This window comes from Hylobates moloch, unplaced genomic scaffold (assembly GCF_009828535.3).
Source record: "Hylobates moloch isolate HMO894 unplaced genomic scaffold, HMol_V3 SCAFFOLD_15, whole genome shotgun sequence".
NCBI lineage: Eukaryota > Metazoa > Chordata > Mammalia > Primates > Hylobatidae > Hylobates > Hylobates moloch.
The window spans coordinates 93,908,645-93,925,662 of record NW_026652290.1 but is presented as its reverse complement, the minus strand read 5'-3'; the positions used below and the strand labels follow the sequence as shown (position 1 = coordinate 93,925,662).

The window sequence follows — 17,018 nt, the reverse complement described above, 5'->3', positions numbered from 1 at the left end:
CCCATGTATTAGGATCCTACTGTGCACCAGGCACTGTGTTAAAGGCTTCATCAGAAAACAGTAGTAGTCACCACATATTAAGCACCTATTGCGTGCCAGGTACTGTGCTGGGGCTTACTGAAAAACAGTAAGTTTCCACATATTAAGCACCTACTATGTGTTAGGCAACTCTACTAAGGGCCTTATGGAACGTTAATAGTTTTCATTTCTTTTTTGAGACAAGAGTCTTGCTCTGTCGCCCAGGCTAGAATGCAGTGGCATGATCTCGGCTCACTGCAAGCTCCACCTCTCGGGTTCACGCCGCTCTCCTGTCTCAGCCTCCCGAGTAGCTGGGACTACAGGCGCCCGCCACCACGCCCGGCTAATTTTTTGTATTTTTAGGGGAGACGGATTTTCACCATGTTAGCCAGGATGGTCTTGATCTCCTGACCTCGTGATCCGCCCACCTCGGCCTCCCAAAGTGCAGGGATTACGGGCGTTAGCCCCCGCACCTGGCCAATAGTTTTCATTTCTTAAGCACCTACTGTGTGCCAAGCATTGTGCTAAGGGCTTTATTGGATAACTGTAATAGCACCTGGCATATTAACCATCCACCGCGTGCCAGGCATTGCACTAAATACCTTATATAAAAATAGTAATAGTTCTTATTTATTGAGCACCTACTATTTGCACACACTGTGCCAAGGACTTTGCAGATAGTAAGTGAATGTTTTCGGTAAAAACTGTGTAACCAGCTCTATCCTACACCCTTTCAAACTGATAATAGTGCCCATCTGAGCACCTACTATGTGCCTCACACTTAGGCCGCCTCTTTATAGCAAGTGCCACTTATTGAGCACTTACTGTATGCCAGGCATTGTGCCAAGAGGTTTGTAGAACAATAATTGTTGCCACCCATGTTTTGAGTACCTACTGTGCGCCTGGCACTAGGCTAAGCTTGTTATAAACTGCTAATAGCTTCCATTTACTGAGTGCCAACTAGGTGCCCAGCACTGTGCCAATCCGTATGTAGATTTAAAACAGTGGCTGCATTAGTGGGGCACCTACTGTGTGCCAGGCAGTATGTTAAGGTCTTTGCTGAATAACAGTGAGAGTTCCCACATATTAAAGGGAACTGTCTGTGTGTTAAAGGCTTATGAATCAGTAAGTCTCTACGTGTTGTGTGCCTATTATGGCCAGACGCTGTGCTGAGGGCATTAGTGATAATAAGCTTCATTTTCTGCACGCCTACTGCAGATGCAGCACCCTCAGCCCATGTTTCATGTATTATCTCATTTAACGCATGTATCATCTCATTTAATGCATGCATTATCTCATTTAATTCTCACAACCCCTCAGGTGGTCAGAACTGTCACTCCCCACCCGCCACCCCACGTCAACGGTGGGGAAACCAGATTCCAAAGTCCGCCTGTTGGGCTTTCTACGGTCACTGGTTGTGTACCGACTGTGGCCAGACCCCACCCTGGAAGCTTTTCATTATTTTGTATATCACCTCTCAATCTTGCCGAAAAACCAGAAGTGCAGCCTATTTTACAGGTGAGCCCATTTTACAGGTGAGGAAACTGAGGCTCAGAAACAGCAAGCTACCTGCCCAGGGGCATGCAGTGATGAGGTGGCAGAGCCAGGATTGGAACCCAGACTTGGCCGTGGTTCACAGGCTGGCTTGGTTGGAGGTTGTGAGCTCAGATCTCAGCCTTGTGCCGGTTGGGTATGGCAGGAGCCACACTCTCCCAAGTGCCCACGATTTTAGAATCTACATCCCCTGGAGGGAGGCCCAGAGAGATTACTGGCCTTGCTCGTGGCAAGAGCATTAGAAAACCTCACCATCAGAGCAGCTTGCTTGGTGGCTGAGCACGTGTTTACTGAGTATGTCCTATGGGCACTATCCTGCTAGCATCTGGAACTCAGAGATGAATCCTGTCCTCAGAGACACTGGGCTGCCAGAGACTGCAGAGGCCACCCCAACAGCTTACTTCAACTAGAGAGACCCTCCGGCCTCACTTAAAGCAAAACATTAGAGGCCACTCCTCCAAAACTAGACAAAGGGGACCCTTCCCCATCTCTTGACCAGCCACACCAACCAAAGGTGCCCGGGGGAGGGGGAATCAGGCGGGGAGCAGGGAAAAAAACAAAAAACAAAAAACAATCAAGGAATGTGTCCGAAGGAATGGATTTGCTGAGAAAGGGGGAGAAAAAATAAAACCAAAACCATAATAAAATAAGAAACAACAGTGATGGTGATGATGATGAGAAAAACCATAATAAAAGAAAGAAAGACTCCTTCCAGAAAATGCCCAGTCTGGTTACCTACCTTCCACTCTTCAACTGCTAACTTAAAAGACTTTCTTACGAGAGAGGGAACGGCCGAGTGCTGAGCTACAAGGCCAGACCGAACTCTTGGTGGGTCTCAGGATGCCAGCGGCCCCGCAGCCCTGCTCCAGCCCCCAGCGTGCGCACGCTGAGGTTCAAGGCTGGAGGTAAGAAGGTGGCATGGTGTCTGGGGAGACCCACGGCTGAGCGGTCTGACCTGCACCTACCCTGTGTTCAGCCTAAGGAGCCCGCAGTCCCCGGGGGGGTGGATACGCCTGGCCCTGAGTCTTTGCTGGTGGTTCTCCTGGGCCCCACCCGTCTCGGGGCAAGAAGCGGGGAGTCCCTTCTCCCCAACTCCCTGTCCTGGGCCGCCCCGGAGGTTCGCGTGGCTGGGCCGAAGCCGCTTTCTAGGTGACCATGGAGGTCACATCCTTCACAATCCGGCCCAACCTGCATGACATCTCGGGAAGGGACGCGTGCAAAGACGTGGTTGTGCGTGCGTGGGCAGCGTGGCATGGTGATGGCACATGGTTTGGGAGAGTTTCTGGGGCGAATTTGGGCCGTGGACTGTCCATTCAGCCCAGAGCGGCTGGGGCAGGCGGGGGGCACGCGGGGTGGGCCGTTTTTGTGAACCTGCTTGAGACCAGCATGTACTCACCTTCAGGACACCTCAGCCGGTCTCTCAGGTGGCTGCCCAAGCCACAGGCCACCCTCACTGACTCCACCTCACACAGACGCGCCCAGACGCCTTGGAGCCGCCAGGTGCTCCGCTCGGCTCGGTTTGTGGGGAGCAGGAAGGAGGGAAGGGGGCCGGCGGGGGCAGGGGGGTTGTGTCTCCGAGGCGCCCCCCCCCCCCCCGATCCCAGCGGCTCAGATGCCCCGGCCGGAGTTGATGTTAACCCCTCGACTGACCCGAGATGCCCTTGTGTACACACACCCGGGGCAGGCCTTGAAGGTTTGACCATCATGACTGATTCTGGAAGAAAGCCTGGGGTGGCTACACCGTGACTGACTGGGTGAGGGGAGGGAAGAGAGGGAAGCAGGGGGAGGCCACGACAGAGACCACGCCAGTGGAAGCCACACCAGTGGAGGCCACGCCAGTGGAGGCCACACCAGTGGAGGCCACACCAGTGGAGGCCACGCTGGGCTGAGCAGAGCCAGGGAGGCGGGTGAGGTGGGGAGATGGCAGAAGGGGCCTGTCCAGCCCCGAGCCTGGAGAAGTCAGGAAGAGAGGGTGGCGGTGACCCACAGCCAACTGCCAGGTGAAGGGTGACTCGCTCGAAACAGGGAGGCCGGGCCGGCACAGCAGAGAACTCCAGAGATTTGAGCCCCGAGTGGGGGCCTGCATGCCCCCACGAAACCTGGCATCGGCTCCGATTCCAGCCCCTCCCCACCCTCGGGAACTGGGACCTCGTCCTGGTGTCTTGAGAGCCGAGGCTCCCTGCCCGGGGGAGGAAGGCCCACGGGGAAGGTGGGTTCGTCTCTGTATCCTTTGCGCTCTCTGAGAATGATGGGGTACGAGCTGTGACCACAGCCTCACGGTACCCCTCAAAATGCCTGGGAAATGGGCGCAACGTGGCCCTTCAATCAGCCCCCACTCCAGGATGGATAGAGGAGAAAGAAGGTGTGGTCCCAGAACCTCTCCTAGACCAGGGCCAAGATCAGCCACTTCTCCTTGACGCCGAGTCTCAACCCGGGTCACCAGGCCCAGGGGCACAGACAACCCCGTGCTGAGACCATCGCTGTGCTGATGGGGAAACTGAGGCACAGCACGGGTAGATAGATCCGAGGTCGGGGAGCAAAGCGGAGACAGGCCGGGAGGCGCCCCCCACCCACTGCAGCAGGCCCCGCCTGGGTCCGTCTGCCGAGGGGCTGTCTGCAGCCAGGCCGTGGTCCCCCCCGCAGAGAAGGGCGGCCCCGCGAGACACCTACTGGACTGCAGCGTGCGCTGCCGCACCACGGGGGTGAAGGCGCCCAGGCCCTGCGGCGAGCGGGCCGCCAGGCGGAAGGCGTACTCCGTGTTGGGCTTCAGGTCCTCCACCACGTAGGAAGTCGTCGGGTCGAAGGTCCTTCCCACCTGGGGGCAAGGCAGAGAGGGACAGAGAGGGATGGGGAAGAGGGGGAGACAGAGGGGAGAGAGAGATAGAGACAGACAGAGATAGAGACAGAGAGAAACGGGAGAGAGAGAGATGAGAGATGGAGACAGAGAGAAACAGAGGAGAGAGTCAGAGACAGAGGGACACAGAGATAGAAATAGAGAAACAAAGAGGGACAGAGATAAATGGGAGAGACAGAGACAGAGAAATGGGAGAGATACAGAGAGAGACAGAGGGAAACAGGAGAGAGATACAGAGACAGGAATAGAGAAATAGAGATGAGAAAGAGACAGATAACAGACAGAAAGAGACAGAGATATAGAAAAAGACAGAGAAACAGAGAGAGACAGAGGGGAGAGAGAGATAGAGACAGAGAAATGGAGGGGAGAGAGATTGAGACAGGGACAGAGAAAGAGAGAAGAGAGAGACAGACATAGAGACAGAAATAGAGAAAGAGGCAGAGATAGAAGAAACAGATACAGACAGATACAGAGATAGAGGCAGAGAGATAGAAACAGAGACAGACAGAGAGAGATGGAGACAGAAAAAAACACAGATAACAGAGACAGAAAGAGAATCAGAGACAGAGAGAGACAGAAACATAAACAGACAGAAACAGACCCGGAGAGGTGGAGAGTGAGCGTCAGGGGCACCGGTGAAGACGGACACAGACAGAAGCAGAGATCAAGAGAGACAGGGACGCCGATACATACGGAGCCAGAGAGAGGCCGCCAGCAGCAGAGGAGAAAGAGAAGAAAAAAGTGGGGGAAAGGCACAAAGGGACAGAGACGCAGGAGAACCAGAAGGGGTGAGGAAGAGCAGAATCCGCAGCACACACAGGGACAAAGATGGGGGGAGAGACGGGCGGGCAGCGTCAGAGAGCGCCGGGGAGGAGCGCAGGGCAGGCCAACCCGTCCCCGCGCTGCCTCACCTCCCGGCCGTGGTCGCCTTCCCGGAAGAGGAGCTCGTACTTGATGATGCTCTCCTGCCGCGGGGGACCCCAGGACAGCGTGACGCTGGTCTCCGACCTGGCTTCGGCCCGCAGGTTCATGGGCTGGCCGGGCACTGTGGGGGTGCGGGGAGACAACTAGGAGTCGGGGAGCGTCCACCCCACGAAGGGGGCCCCACCTGCTGAGTGTCCCCACTAAAAGATGTCAGCTCTGGGTGCTTCCAGAATGTTCTTTTATTTTCCTGGGGACCTCGCTCCCAACCCATTGTCACCTGTCCACCTCCGTTCCTCCATCCTCTCTTCTTCCCAAGGAAAAGAACCCATTTAAAAATCCCCCTTTCTTTTCTTTTTGAGATGGAGTCTCACTCTGTCGCCCAGGCTGGGGTGCAATGGAGCGATCTCGGCTCACTGCAATCTCCACCTCCAGGGTTCAAGTGATTCTCCTGCCTCAGCCTCCCAAGTAGCTGGGATTACAGGCACCCGCCACCACGCCTGGCTAACTTTTGTATTTTTAGTAGAGATGGGGTTTCACCCATTTGGCTAGGCTGGTCTCAAACTCCTGACCTCAAGTGATCCTCCTGCCTTGGCCTCCCAAAGTGCTGGAATCACAGGCGTGAGCCACCGCACCTGGCATAAAAATCTCCCTTGCAAATCACCCCAGTGCCCTCGCTGGCTGCGAATTAGATGACAGAGAAATTAGCAGGGAGGTATGTGTGCATATTTTATTTTAGTTTTTGAAACGGGGTCTCACTATGTCACCCAGGCTGGAATGTAGTGGCGCGACCACAGCTCACTACAGTCTCCAACTCCTGGGCTCAGGTGATCCCCCCACCTCAGCCTCCTAAGTAGCTGGGACCACAGGCACACACCACCACGCTCAGCTAATTTTAAAATTTTTTGTACACATGGGGTCTTGCTATGTTGCCCAGGCTGGTCTTGAACTCCTGGCTTCAGGCAAACCTCCGGCCTCAGCCTCCCAAAGTGGCAGGATTACAGGTGTGAGCCACAGTGCCTGGCCAAGGGTGCCTATTTTAAAATTTGGATCTCCATTCTGTATCCGCTCACAGACACGGACAGAGCTCCAACCGTGCCAGCCCTTTGCTTCAGCGGGTGCCTGAGTCTGCCCAGACTTTAGGTTTTGAAAGCCTGAGCCCCAAAGGAAAGGGTCAAACACCCTCAGAGAGCTGGGGTCCCCCATGCCTAAGTACCTCCTGAGCAGGGAGGGAGACTGGCCCACTGCCTTAGGGGTGAGGAAGTTTTCTTTTATTTTTGAGACAGAGGTTTGCTCTTGTTGCCCAGGCTGGAGTGCAGTGGCACGATCTCGGCTCACCACAACCTCCGCTTCCCGGGTTCAAGTGATTCACCTGCCTCAGCCTCTTGAGTAGTTGGGATTACAGGCACGCGCTATCATGCCCGGCTAATTTTGTATTTTTGGTAGAGATGGGGTTTCACCATATTGGCCAGGCTGGTCTTGAACTCCTGACCTCGTGATCTGCCCGCCTCAGTCTCCCAACGTGCTGGGATTACAGGCGTGAGCCACCACACCGGCCAGCAGTTTTCATTTATTATTTCAGAAGCAGTGGCGTCGGTCCCTCTAATGAGAACAGATGAGGGAGGTTCTCAAACTCAAATGCCAACAGGGGCAAGGAGTTAACACAGAAGAGGGAAGGAAGCACATACAGCCCCCCTTGTCTCCCACACAGCCACTGGGATCTACCCGAGTGTTTGATCTTAGCCCTATGGGCTTGTCAAATCAGATTTTAAGGGAAGCCAAAAATTTGGCTAAGCTAACTGTCCAATTTTATTTTATTTTTTTTTTGAGCAGGGTCTCGCTCTGTCACCCAGGCTGGAGGGCAGTGGCGACATTTTGGCTCACCACCTCCCGAGTTCAAGCGATTCTCCTGCTCCAGCCTCCTGAGTACCTGGAACTACAGGTGTGTGCCACCAAGACCGGCTAATTTTTTTTTTTTTTTAAAGTAGAGATGAGGTTTCGTCATGTTGGCCAGGCTGTTCTCAAACTCCTGACCTCAGGTGATCCACCTGCCTCAGCTTCCCAAAGTGCTGGGATCACAGGCATGAGCCACCGCACCCAGCCCTCTCCGATTTTATTTTAATGTTTGTTTTTGCTTTAGAGACAAAGTCTTGCTTTGTTGCCCAGGCTGGAGTGCATTGGTGCTATCATAGCTCAGTGCAGCCTTGAACTCCTGGGCTCAAGTGATCCTCTCATCTCAGCCTCAAGTAGCTGGGACTACAGGTGTGCGTCACCAAGCCTAGCTAATTTTTAATTTTTTTGTGTAGAGATGGGGTCTAGCTACATTGTCCAGGCTGGCCTCAAGAAATCCTCCTATCTTGGCCTCCGAAAGTGCTGAGATTACAGACATGAGCCACTACACCAGGCCCTATATATATTTCTTAAGAAATGGGGTATTGCTATATTGTCCAGGCTGGACTGAAACTCCTGGGCTTACCTCCTGCGTCTGCCTCTTGAGTAGCTGGGACTACAGGCACATGCCACCAAGGCTGGCTAGCTCTCTGATTTTATTTTTTAAATTTTTTTGAGATGGCGTCTCACTTGTCACCCAGGCTGGATGCAATGGTGCGATCTTGGCTCATTGCAAACTCTGCCCAGGTTCAAGTGATTCTCTTGCCTCAGCCTCCAGAGTAGCTGGGATTACAGGCACCCACCACCACGGCCGGCTAATTTTTTGTTTTTTTGTATTATTAACAGAAATGTGGTTTCACCATGTTGGCCAGGCTGGTCTCAAACTCCTGACCTCAGGTAATCCACCTGCCTCTGCCTCCCAAAATGCTGGGGTTACAGGTGTGAGCCACCACCCCCAGCCTAGCTCCCTGATTTTAAATGCTAGCATGAAAAAATATATATATTTTTTTTTAATTTTTTTTTGAGATGGAGTCTCACTCTCTCGCCCAGGCTGGAGTGCAGTGGTGTGATCTCGGCTCACTGCAACCTCCACCTTCTGGGTTCAAGTGATTCTCCTGCCTCAGCCTCCCGAGTAGGTGGGATTACAAGCACAGGCCACCACGCCTGGCTAATTTTTATATTTTTAGTAGAGACGGGGTTTCACCATGTTGGCCATGCTGGTCTCGAACTCCTGACCTCAGGTGATCTACCCGCTTTGGCCTCCCAAAGTGCTGAGATTACAGGCGTGAGCCACCACGCCCAGCCTAAATGCTAGCATGAAAATATCTTAAAGCACGTGCAGAACCCACAAACCACTCTGCGGCTTCCAGGGAGCATGCAAAGAGCCAAGCCACACGGCCGGGGCCCCACATCCTGCCGACCCCACGCCTCACCTCCCTGCTGCGTCTTGACCTGGATGGGGTCCGAGAGGGGCCCGTCGCCGACGGAGGTGAAGGCGAGCACCCGCACGGTGTAGGTCTCATCCTCCAGCAGGCTGCCCACGGTGGTTAGCAGGCTGTCGTCCACGTTGTGCTTCTGCCAGTTGCCCACGGGGTGCTCCGGCTCCATGGTGTAGTAGACACGGTAGCCGCGGATCAGGCCGTTGGGCTCCACTGGCTCCTCCCACTGCACGATCATGGTGGTGGCGCTGAGCATCCGGGCTTGCACGTTTCGCGGCGCGCTGGCCGGGGCCTGCTCGCCCGTGCGGGTGACCACGGACTCGCTGGGGGGCCCCTGGCCGATGGAGTTGACGGCCGACACCCAGATCTCGTACTCTGAGTTGGGGCTCAGGCCGCCGATGCTGTAACGCGTGGTGGTGATGTCCTCTTTAATCTGATACGGCCCGTCCTGGCTCTTGGATTTATATTCAATGACGTAATAGGACACGGGGTCTGGGTTGCCCGAGTCCCACGTGATGGTGATGCTGGTGGCTGTGTTCTCCGTCACCACGGGAGTCCCGGGAGCTTTGGGGAGAGCTGTGGGCAGGAGGCAGCTGTGTCATGCATTGGGCACATTGGTTGAGGACCTTGAAGGCTGTGTGACTTTTCACCATTCAGTCACCTTCTCTGAGCCTTGAATTGCCCAGCAGTAATCATGGGCCTCATGACTCCTGTCATCATCTACAGCAAGGGGTAACAAACTACGGCCCAGGGGCCACCCAGTACCCATTTTCTTTTTTTCTTTTTTCTTTGAGACGGAGTCTCGCTCTGTTGCCCACAGTGGCACGATCTCAGCTCACTACAAGCTCCACCTCCCGGGTTCACACCATTCTCCTGCCTCAGCCTCCCGAGTAGCTGGGACGACAGGCGCCCACCACCACACCCAGCTAATTTTTTGTATTTTCAGTAGAGACGGGGTTTCACTGTGTTAGCCAGGATGGTCTCGATCTCCTGACCTCGTGATCCACCCACCTCGGCCTCCCAAAGTGCTGGGATTACAGGCGTGAGCCACCGCACCTGGCCTTTTTTTTCTTTTTTCTTTTTTTAGACGGAGGCTTGCTCTGTCACCCAGGCTGGGTGCAATGGCTTGATCTTGGCTTACTACAACCTCCACCTCCCAGGTTCATGTGATTCTCCTGCCTCAGCCTCCCGAGTAGCTGGGATTACAGATGTGCGCCACCACGCCCAGCTAATTTTTTTTTTTTTTGTATTTTCAGTAGATACAGGGTTTCACCATGTTGGCTAGGCTGATCTCAAACTCCTGACCTCAGGTGATCTGCCCAGCTCGGCCTCCCAAAGTGCTGGGATTACAAGTGTGAGCCACCGTGCCTGGCCCATTTTATTTATTTTTAAAGACAGTGTCTGGCTCTGTTGCCCAGGCTGGATTGCAGTGGTGCGATCATAGCTCACCGCAGCCTTGAACTCTTGGACTCAAGCATTCTCCTGCCTCAGCCCCCTGAATAGCTGGGACTAAAGCCATGCACCACCACACTTGGCTAAATGTTTCATTTTTTTTTTTTTTTTTTTTGGTAGAGAAGGGGTCTGGCTATGTTGCCCAGGCTGGTCTCAAAGTCCTGGGCTCAAGCAAACCTCCTGCCGTGGCCTCCCAAAATGCTGGGATTACAGGCGTGAGTCACTGCGCCCGGCCAGGATCATTTATAACCAATAAATACCTGTTCAAAGAACAACAGTCCCCTTCCTAGCCATGAATGACTGAAGCCAAGAGAGTAACTCGGAGGTGCTCCCATGCTGCCCTCCCACCTGTGCCTGAAGTCGGGGATCGACTCCAGCCTGCCCCTCCACCTACGAGCCCCATGGGCCCTGCTCACATTTCACCGTGATCTGAGCAACCGCCTCGATGACGCCCAGGCTGGACATGGCCACGCAGGTGTAGTTGGCCGAGTCCTTGACGTCTGTGAGTTCCAGCACGTTCCGACCCACGGGCATGTCATCCTCGGGGGTCAGGTCCTCGGCCCCCTGCATCCACTTCACGTACGGCATGGGCGAGCCCACGGCCACGCAGGTGATGTTCACGTTGCCCCCTGGCATGATCTCGTGGCTCATGGGCAGGATGGAGAAGCGTGGGGCCACGCGGCGGACTGGGGAGGGGGCGGCAGCGGCGGCGGGAGGGAGATGCGAGGGGTGAGGTGGGGTGAGGGTGGGAGGGGAAGACAGGATGCAGAGGAGAAAAGAAAGAAAAGCAGGAAGGAAGGAAGAAGGAAAGAAAGAAAAAAAAAAGAAAAAAATGGAAAACCATTTAAATATAAACGGGGCTGGTTCTTTTCCCTCTGTTGATTTCTTTCCCCCCAAATGAAAAGAAAACAAAAGAACCAAATTAAAAAACCAAATTCCAACACAAAGAAACCAAAACTTCAAAGGAAGGTACTTCACAAACAATATATAGAGAGATATATCAATATATAATAGACATGAAGCATTATCTCATAGCAACAGGGTTTCATAGACCAGGATGGCTGGTCACAGCACAGATACGAACACAAAAATTTATCAGCGGTTTCTCATCTTTGCAGACAGCGGTGGCTTCATGGAGCAGCCCCTCCGATCACTCCTGAATAGGGGCATCCCCTTTGGGGAGCGCCGGAAGATTCCGGCTGCCAAGTGTCGGGATGTGGGTGGGTTAGGAGAGGGGGCAACTTCCAACCCTCCCTGGTTCTCTGGGGATGTGGCGGTCACAGGACAGTTGTTGAGGCCAGGAGACAGAGGGAGCCTGAGATGTCAGCCCCCCACTCCCCGGTGACTCTGGGTCCTGCCCACTTACCCTCCCCACCCCGGCCCTCCAGGAAAAGATGAGAAACTCTAATGAAATTTTTGTGGTTTTTGGGTATAGAAACCCTTCTAAAAGCTTCTGTCAGATCTGACAAGTTTCCATCAATAGATGCAGCTCTGAGTCACAAACATCATGCAAAATAGGTTGAGAGAGAGAGAGAGAGCGAGAGACAGAGAGAGAAATGAGGGAGGAACTGCAGGGGGAAGATCTGGATTTTGGGGACCTCTAGTGCACACTTTCGTGACACCAGAGGAGATGAATGAATGGGGAGAAAGAGAGAAGAATAGAAAATAGGGACAGAGAGCGGGAGGGGCAGAGAAAGAAAGAAAGAAGGGGGGGCCCACTTCAATGCTGCATATTAATTCTAGCAGATGTGATCCAATGTGACATGCCACATTGTCACATCACAGCCCTGGCGGAATAAATAGGATATTAATAATAATAATTGATAATAATAAACAAGGGAATGAACTTGAACGTTGAGAGAACAGGGACATGTTCTGTGCGTTTCTTAGCGGGGAAGTGGATGCAGCCTTCTCTCAAAGACCATGAAGGCAGCAGGATGCATTTCGGGGGCTCCGTTTTCGGAAGTCAGATGGGTTCCGGGGGGAAGGAGAGGAGGCTAGCGGGCACCTGAACTTGTAAAGAGCGCTGCTGGCCCACAGGGGCTGTTTAACTGCTGTGGGAAGGACTCAGGTGAACCTAATAAATCCTTCCAGCGGGAAAAGGGGTTGTCCCTGGGTGACAGTCTCAGGTCCTAAAGAAGACTCATGGGTGCATCCCCAGCTTTGGATGGGTGAAGGAGTCTTGTTTCAACTGCACAGATGACGGACTGGAGGCTCAGTTAAGATCCCCATCAACACCTGCCTCTGATTTTCATACGGGATTGGGGGGGTGCAGCCTCAGGGGGTGGTCTCAGGGGGTCTGGTCTACGATGCTGAGGAGGGGGTTCAAGGGGATAAAGGGAGGTGGCCCCAAGTCCCTCCCTTCCAGCCTCGGTTCCTAGCTGGAAATCCCAACCCCTGCCTTCCTGAATCCGGGTGGGAGGCAAAGAGAAGGGGGGGGCGTCGGCAGGCGTGGAAGTGGGGTCTGGAAGCTGGCAGCCCTTCGGAAAAAGAAGCCCCACGAAAAGTCCAGGGTCGCGCTGGAGACAGGATGGAGTGGAGGGTACCGCTCCAGGGAAGGAGTCGGGGCATGGGGAGACAGAAGGGCCATGCACACAGAGTGGAGGTGAGGGGCAAGGTGCCGTGAGATGAGGGGCGGGTGGCTTTCTGGTAGGGCTGGGTGGAGGGCGGAGGTGTGGAGGGAAGAATGGGGTCCGGCCAGCCAGCGGACGCGGTCCAGGCCAGCCGCCGGCACCCACAGCGAGGCACAGGTAAGATGCTGAGGCTGAGTTGTCATGGAAACAGAACACAATGGGGAAATGAGCGTGGGGGGAGCTAATTATTCAAGGACAGAAAAACGGTATCGACGTCCAAAACAAAACCAGGAAGAACAAATGAAATAACAAAGCAAAAGCAATTAAAAAAAAAAAAAGAGAGAGAATCTAAAAAACAAACAAAAAAACTCCCTCTGAAACAAAACACAACACCCAAAAGCAAGAAGAAAAAAAAAGATCATGGAATGGGTGTGGGGCTGAAAATCGGGGTCTGAAAGGAGGAGGACTGTGGCTTCCCCAGGGAGACGCCCTCCCCCTGGCAGAACACAGGATCCGGCCTCCCTACCCAGCACCCAAGAGCCTTGGCCAAGGGTTTGGGGTGCCCACAGGGGTGGAAGCCTCATGGACAAAAAACCTTCGGAACAAACCAACCCAGCCCGACTCAAGTCTCTCTCTCTAAAGCCCTTCTCAAGTCCACTTCTCGACACCCTGCCTCTCTTAGGGCTGAGCAAGTTGGAGGTCCCAAAGCTGAAATCACATAGCCAGGTGAACTCCTCAAGGTCTCTGAATCCCATAGTAAAACCTCTCCAGGCAGAGGTGGAGGAGCTGATGTGGCTGAATGAGCCCAGTGGCCTTGGGAAGGTCCCCCGTCCTCCTGGAGCCTCAGTTTCCTCATCTGTAAAATGGAGGGAATTGGGTATCCTGCCGAGAAAGGCATTAACCTGACTCGGGCAGTGCCTGGCACAGCAGATGCTAAACCCAGGCATCGAGCTGGTGAAGTTACCTTTCAGCCTCCCAGGGGCTGAGACGATCAAACAGCTTCGCTACCTTAAGGGAGTTCAGGGATGAATTATAAAAAGGAAATGGAGGCGGGCGCGGTGTCTCATGCCTGTAATCCCAGCACTTTGGGAGGCTGAGGCAGGTGGATCACCTGAGATCAAGAGTTGGAGACCATCCCGTCTCTACTAAAAATACAAAAATTAGCCAGGCGTGGCAACGGGCGCCTGTAGTCCCAGTTACTCTGGAGGCTGAGGCAGGAGAATTGCTGGAACCTGGGAGGCAGAGGTTGCAGTGAACCGAGATTGTGCCACCGCACTCCAGCCTGGGTGACAGAGCAAGACTCCATCTCCAAATAAATAAATAAATAAATAAATGAAATGGGAACAGTAACAATTTCTACTGAATCCCCATCTTACTTTCTTCCTTCTAACAATTTTGAGAGGCAAACGTCCTTATGCTCATTTTGCAGATGAGGGAACAGAGACTCAGAGAGGTGACAAGACTAGATGGAACTCACAAAAAGGAAGTAGTCTAGCCAGAGCTCAAAGCCAGACCAGCCTGGTTCCTGCCTCTCAGAGAAAACAATACTTTTCTCACCATAGTGAGTAAGGAGGATTACAGCCAAGTATCAATCCTTGGCATCTAGCTCTTTCAAACTTGTGTGTCCTGACCCACTGGGGACACCAAAGAGGAAAAAGTACCCATCACCTATACCAAACTCCATGTAATGGCCAGTTGCCACTGGTTGAATAATATCCAGTAGCCATCATAATAAATGTCCAGAAGCCATCAGTAAAAGGCTTATACTCAAAGGAATTGTTGGAACATCAAAGGGAGTAAGATTTAGCTTTAGGATCAAAAGGTTAAGTGCCAGGCCAATTTATCTATTCTGTAAAGGTCAACATCTTATCCAAAAGACCCTGTTCCCGTTTGATCTTATCTTAAAATATCTCTCCATTAGGGATGTCATAATTTGCAAGGTACCTCTAACTTTTTTTAGAAGTAGAGACAAGGGGATACCTGTTGAATATGTAAAAGACTTGCAGTACAGGGTTAACTATAAATCAGTTAAATGTGGGAGGGCATTTATCAACAGCAGTAATTTTAGGGCTCACAATCCCCAACATGGCCGGCAACCATCAGTTAAATAGACCTGCCAATAAATTATAACGGCTCCTCTGACACCTAAGAAACTTGCCCACTTGCTTTCTCACCCGCCTCATTTGTTTCAAAGGGTGTGCTCTAGGAAGAGGGCTGGTTTGCCACGAGTTTAAGGGAGGATCATGCCCACTGGCACTAGGTGGCTCAGATCTCCCCCTCCCTGGGGGCCTTGTAAGGCCTCTGGGCATCCTCCCAGCTGGCAAGGGCGGGTGACTGACGCTGTGTTCTGCCCGGTTTGGTGCTGGCACCCACCCACGTCATCTTTCCACCCCCGGCTGCAAGCTTGAGGTGCAGGTTAGAAAGTAAGGTGGGCACGGAGCCCACGGGACGGAGAGGCCCCGCAGGACCCCCGCCCCCAATTACCGACCTGAATGGAGGGTCCAGGCAGGTTATAAGGGGACCACACCAGCCTTGGTCCTCAGCACGCTCCAGCTGGCTCTGGTTTCCAGCTCTTCTCGTCACCGAGTAGCCGGGGGGTCCCAGCGGGGGGGACCCGCTTGGGCGAGGGGGTCGGGAGGGTGGGTGGTGGGGGGGGGGGGGGGGGCAGGTTGTGGGGGGTGGTCGCTTCAAACCCCGATTCACATGGAAAAACAACTCAAAAACCGTCAAAGCAACCAGGAGACGACCCCTCCCCCAGGCAGGAAGAGGCAGAAACACAAAAACCAAATAAGGGGGTTGGGAGTGGGGGCGAGGGTAAAGGGGAGGAAGGAAACTCAAAAGTGAGGTGATCTGGTTGAAGCACTAGGTAGGGAACCCCGACAGTGTCAGACATCTCAACGATTCAGCAAGCTGCAGCTCCAAGGGGTGTGGGGGCGGGGGGGGGGCTCTGCTGGGCATTTTGGGGTGGGAGAAGATTCTAGATACTTCTCCAAACTCCAAAATGAATATGCGGATGGAGAGGGCAGGGGAGAGATGCCAAGAAATTGTGCAGCCTCCGGGGGGTTTATTTAAGCTTAGATTACACCTGTCGGGGGGGGGGAAGGGAGGGGTTGGAAACATTTCTAATTCCATAGCCCACTTCTTGTCCTCTCCTTTGAACTCTAGCCTATAGCCCAAGGAGGGTGGGCACCGCCCCTCAGCCCACCTGCGTATTTTCTGCTACCCTTCTCCATCATTTTGCTGTGCCTCCTTCCCTCCCTCCCGCCTCTCCCCCCCACCGCCAGCTCCCTCCGCCACTGAGGTAGCGTGCAAGGCCCGGAGGGACCTGGCTGGCTCCCTGGCCCACGGGCTGACCAGCGGCCTTCGCAAGTCATTGGTATTTTGAGCTGGATGTTTGGATGCGCTCTAGATACTTTTTACTTTTTTTTTTTTGGTACCCACTCTCTCTTTCTCTCATTTCCTTTTGTTTTTCCCCAGTTCTGGCCAATCCACGGACTTTCCTCACCACCACCCCCACCTCGCTGTGGCCGCCGGAGACACGGGGCTTTCCAAATGACAAGGTGTAATCTAATATTCCCCTCACAAACCCCCTCCCCCAACAGAGGAAACAGCGAATGCAGAGGGTGTGAGGCAGGCAGCAGGCGAGAGGTGTTCAGAGCTCAGTGTTCCTGCAGAGTGACCCCCTCCTCGCCGCCCACCCTGCCCAAATGGAGGGACGCCTGCCTTCCCACCCCTGGAGTCCCCTCTCCCCCATGTGATGAGGGTGGGATGAGAAGGTCTGTGTCCTGACCTAATACTATCTGCCCCTAGGGTCAAGCCAGCGGCCTTAGGTAGGGAGGCACGAACTAGGGAGCTGGCCAACACACTCCCATGCGAGCCTTTCTGGGAATATAGGAGGTGAGGGGTGTTCCAGCCCACCATCTATGTCTGTCCCTGTTTTGGGGGGCCAGGAGGTAAGGGGAACACCTGGGGGTCACATCCATCAATTTTAGGGCTTGGGTATTGGAAATTTAATTTAAAAAACAATTTTTCCCCATAAATTTGCATACATGGATTGATCTCAAAAGGCCTGGGGACAGGTCACCAATATTGAAAAAGAAGACCTGGAAATTGGGCAATCTAGGCCTTGCTGGTGTCACGCAGCAGGTACTGGGTTCTTAGCTTAGCACTCGAGACTCTGCATTAAATTATGCCAGTCCCATTGGCCTCTTCTAAAACCTTGAAGATATCCTCAGTCCCTTCAAGGTAGAACATTGCTCCACTGGCAGGGTGCGGTGGCTCACGCATGCAATCCCAGCACTTTGGGAGGCTGAGGTG

The 17,018-nt window shown here is 53.6% G+C and overlaps 1 protein-coding gene across 1 annotated transcript in view; it reads right to left on the bottom strand.

The window, feature by feature from the left end:
- The window catches only part of PTPRS (protein tyrosine phosphatase receptor type S), a 132,444-nt gene that overhangs the window by 28,426 nt on the left and 87,000 nt on the right, over positions 1-17,018 (bottom strand). The window contains exons 7-10 of the mRNA XM_058428158.1: positions 10,545-10,814; positions 8,671-9,252; positions 5,338-5,471; positions 4,243-4,387 (exon numbers count right to left, since the gene is read on the bottom strand). Of these exons, the coding sequence (XP_058284141.1) occupies positions 4,243-4,387; positions 5,338-5,471; positions 8,671-9,252; positions 10,545-10,814 (1,131 nt within the window). The remainder of the gene's footprint in view (positions 1-4,242; positions 4,388-5,337; positions 5,472-8,670; positions 9,253-10,544; positions 10,815-17,018) is intronic.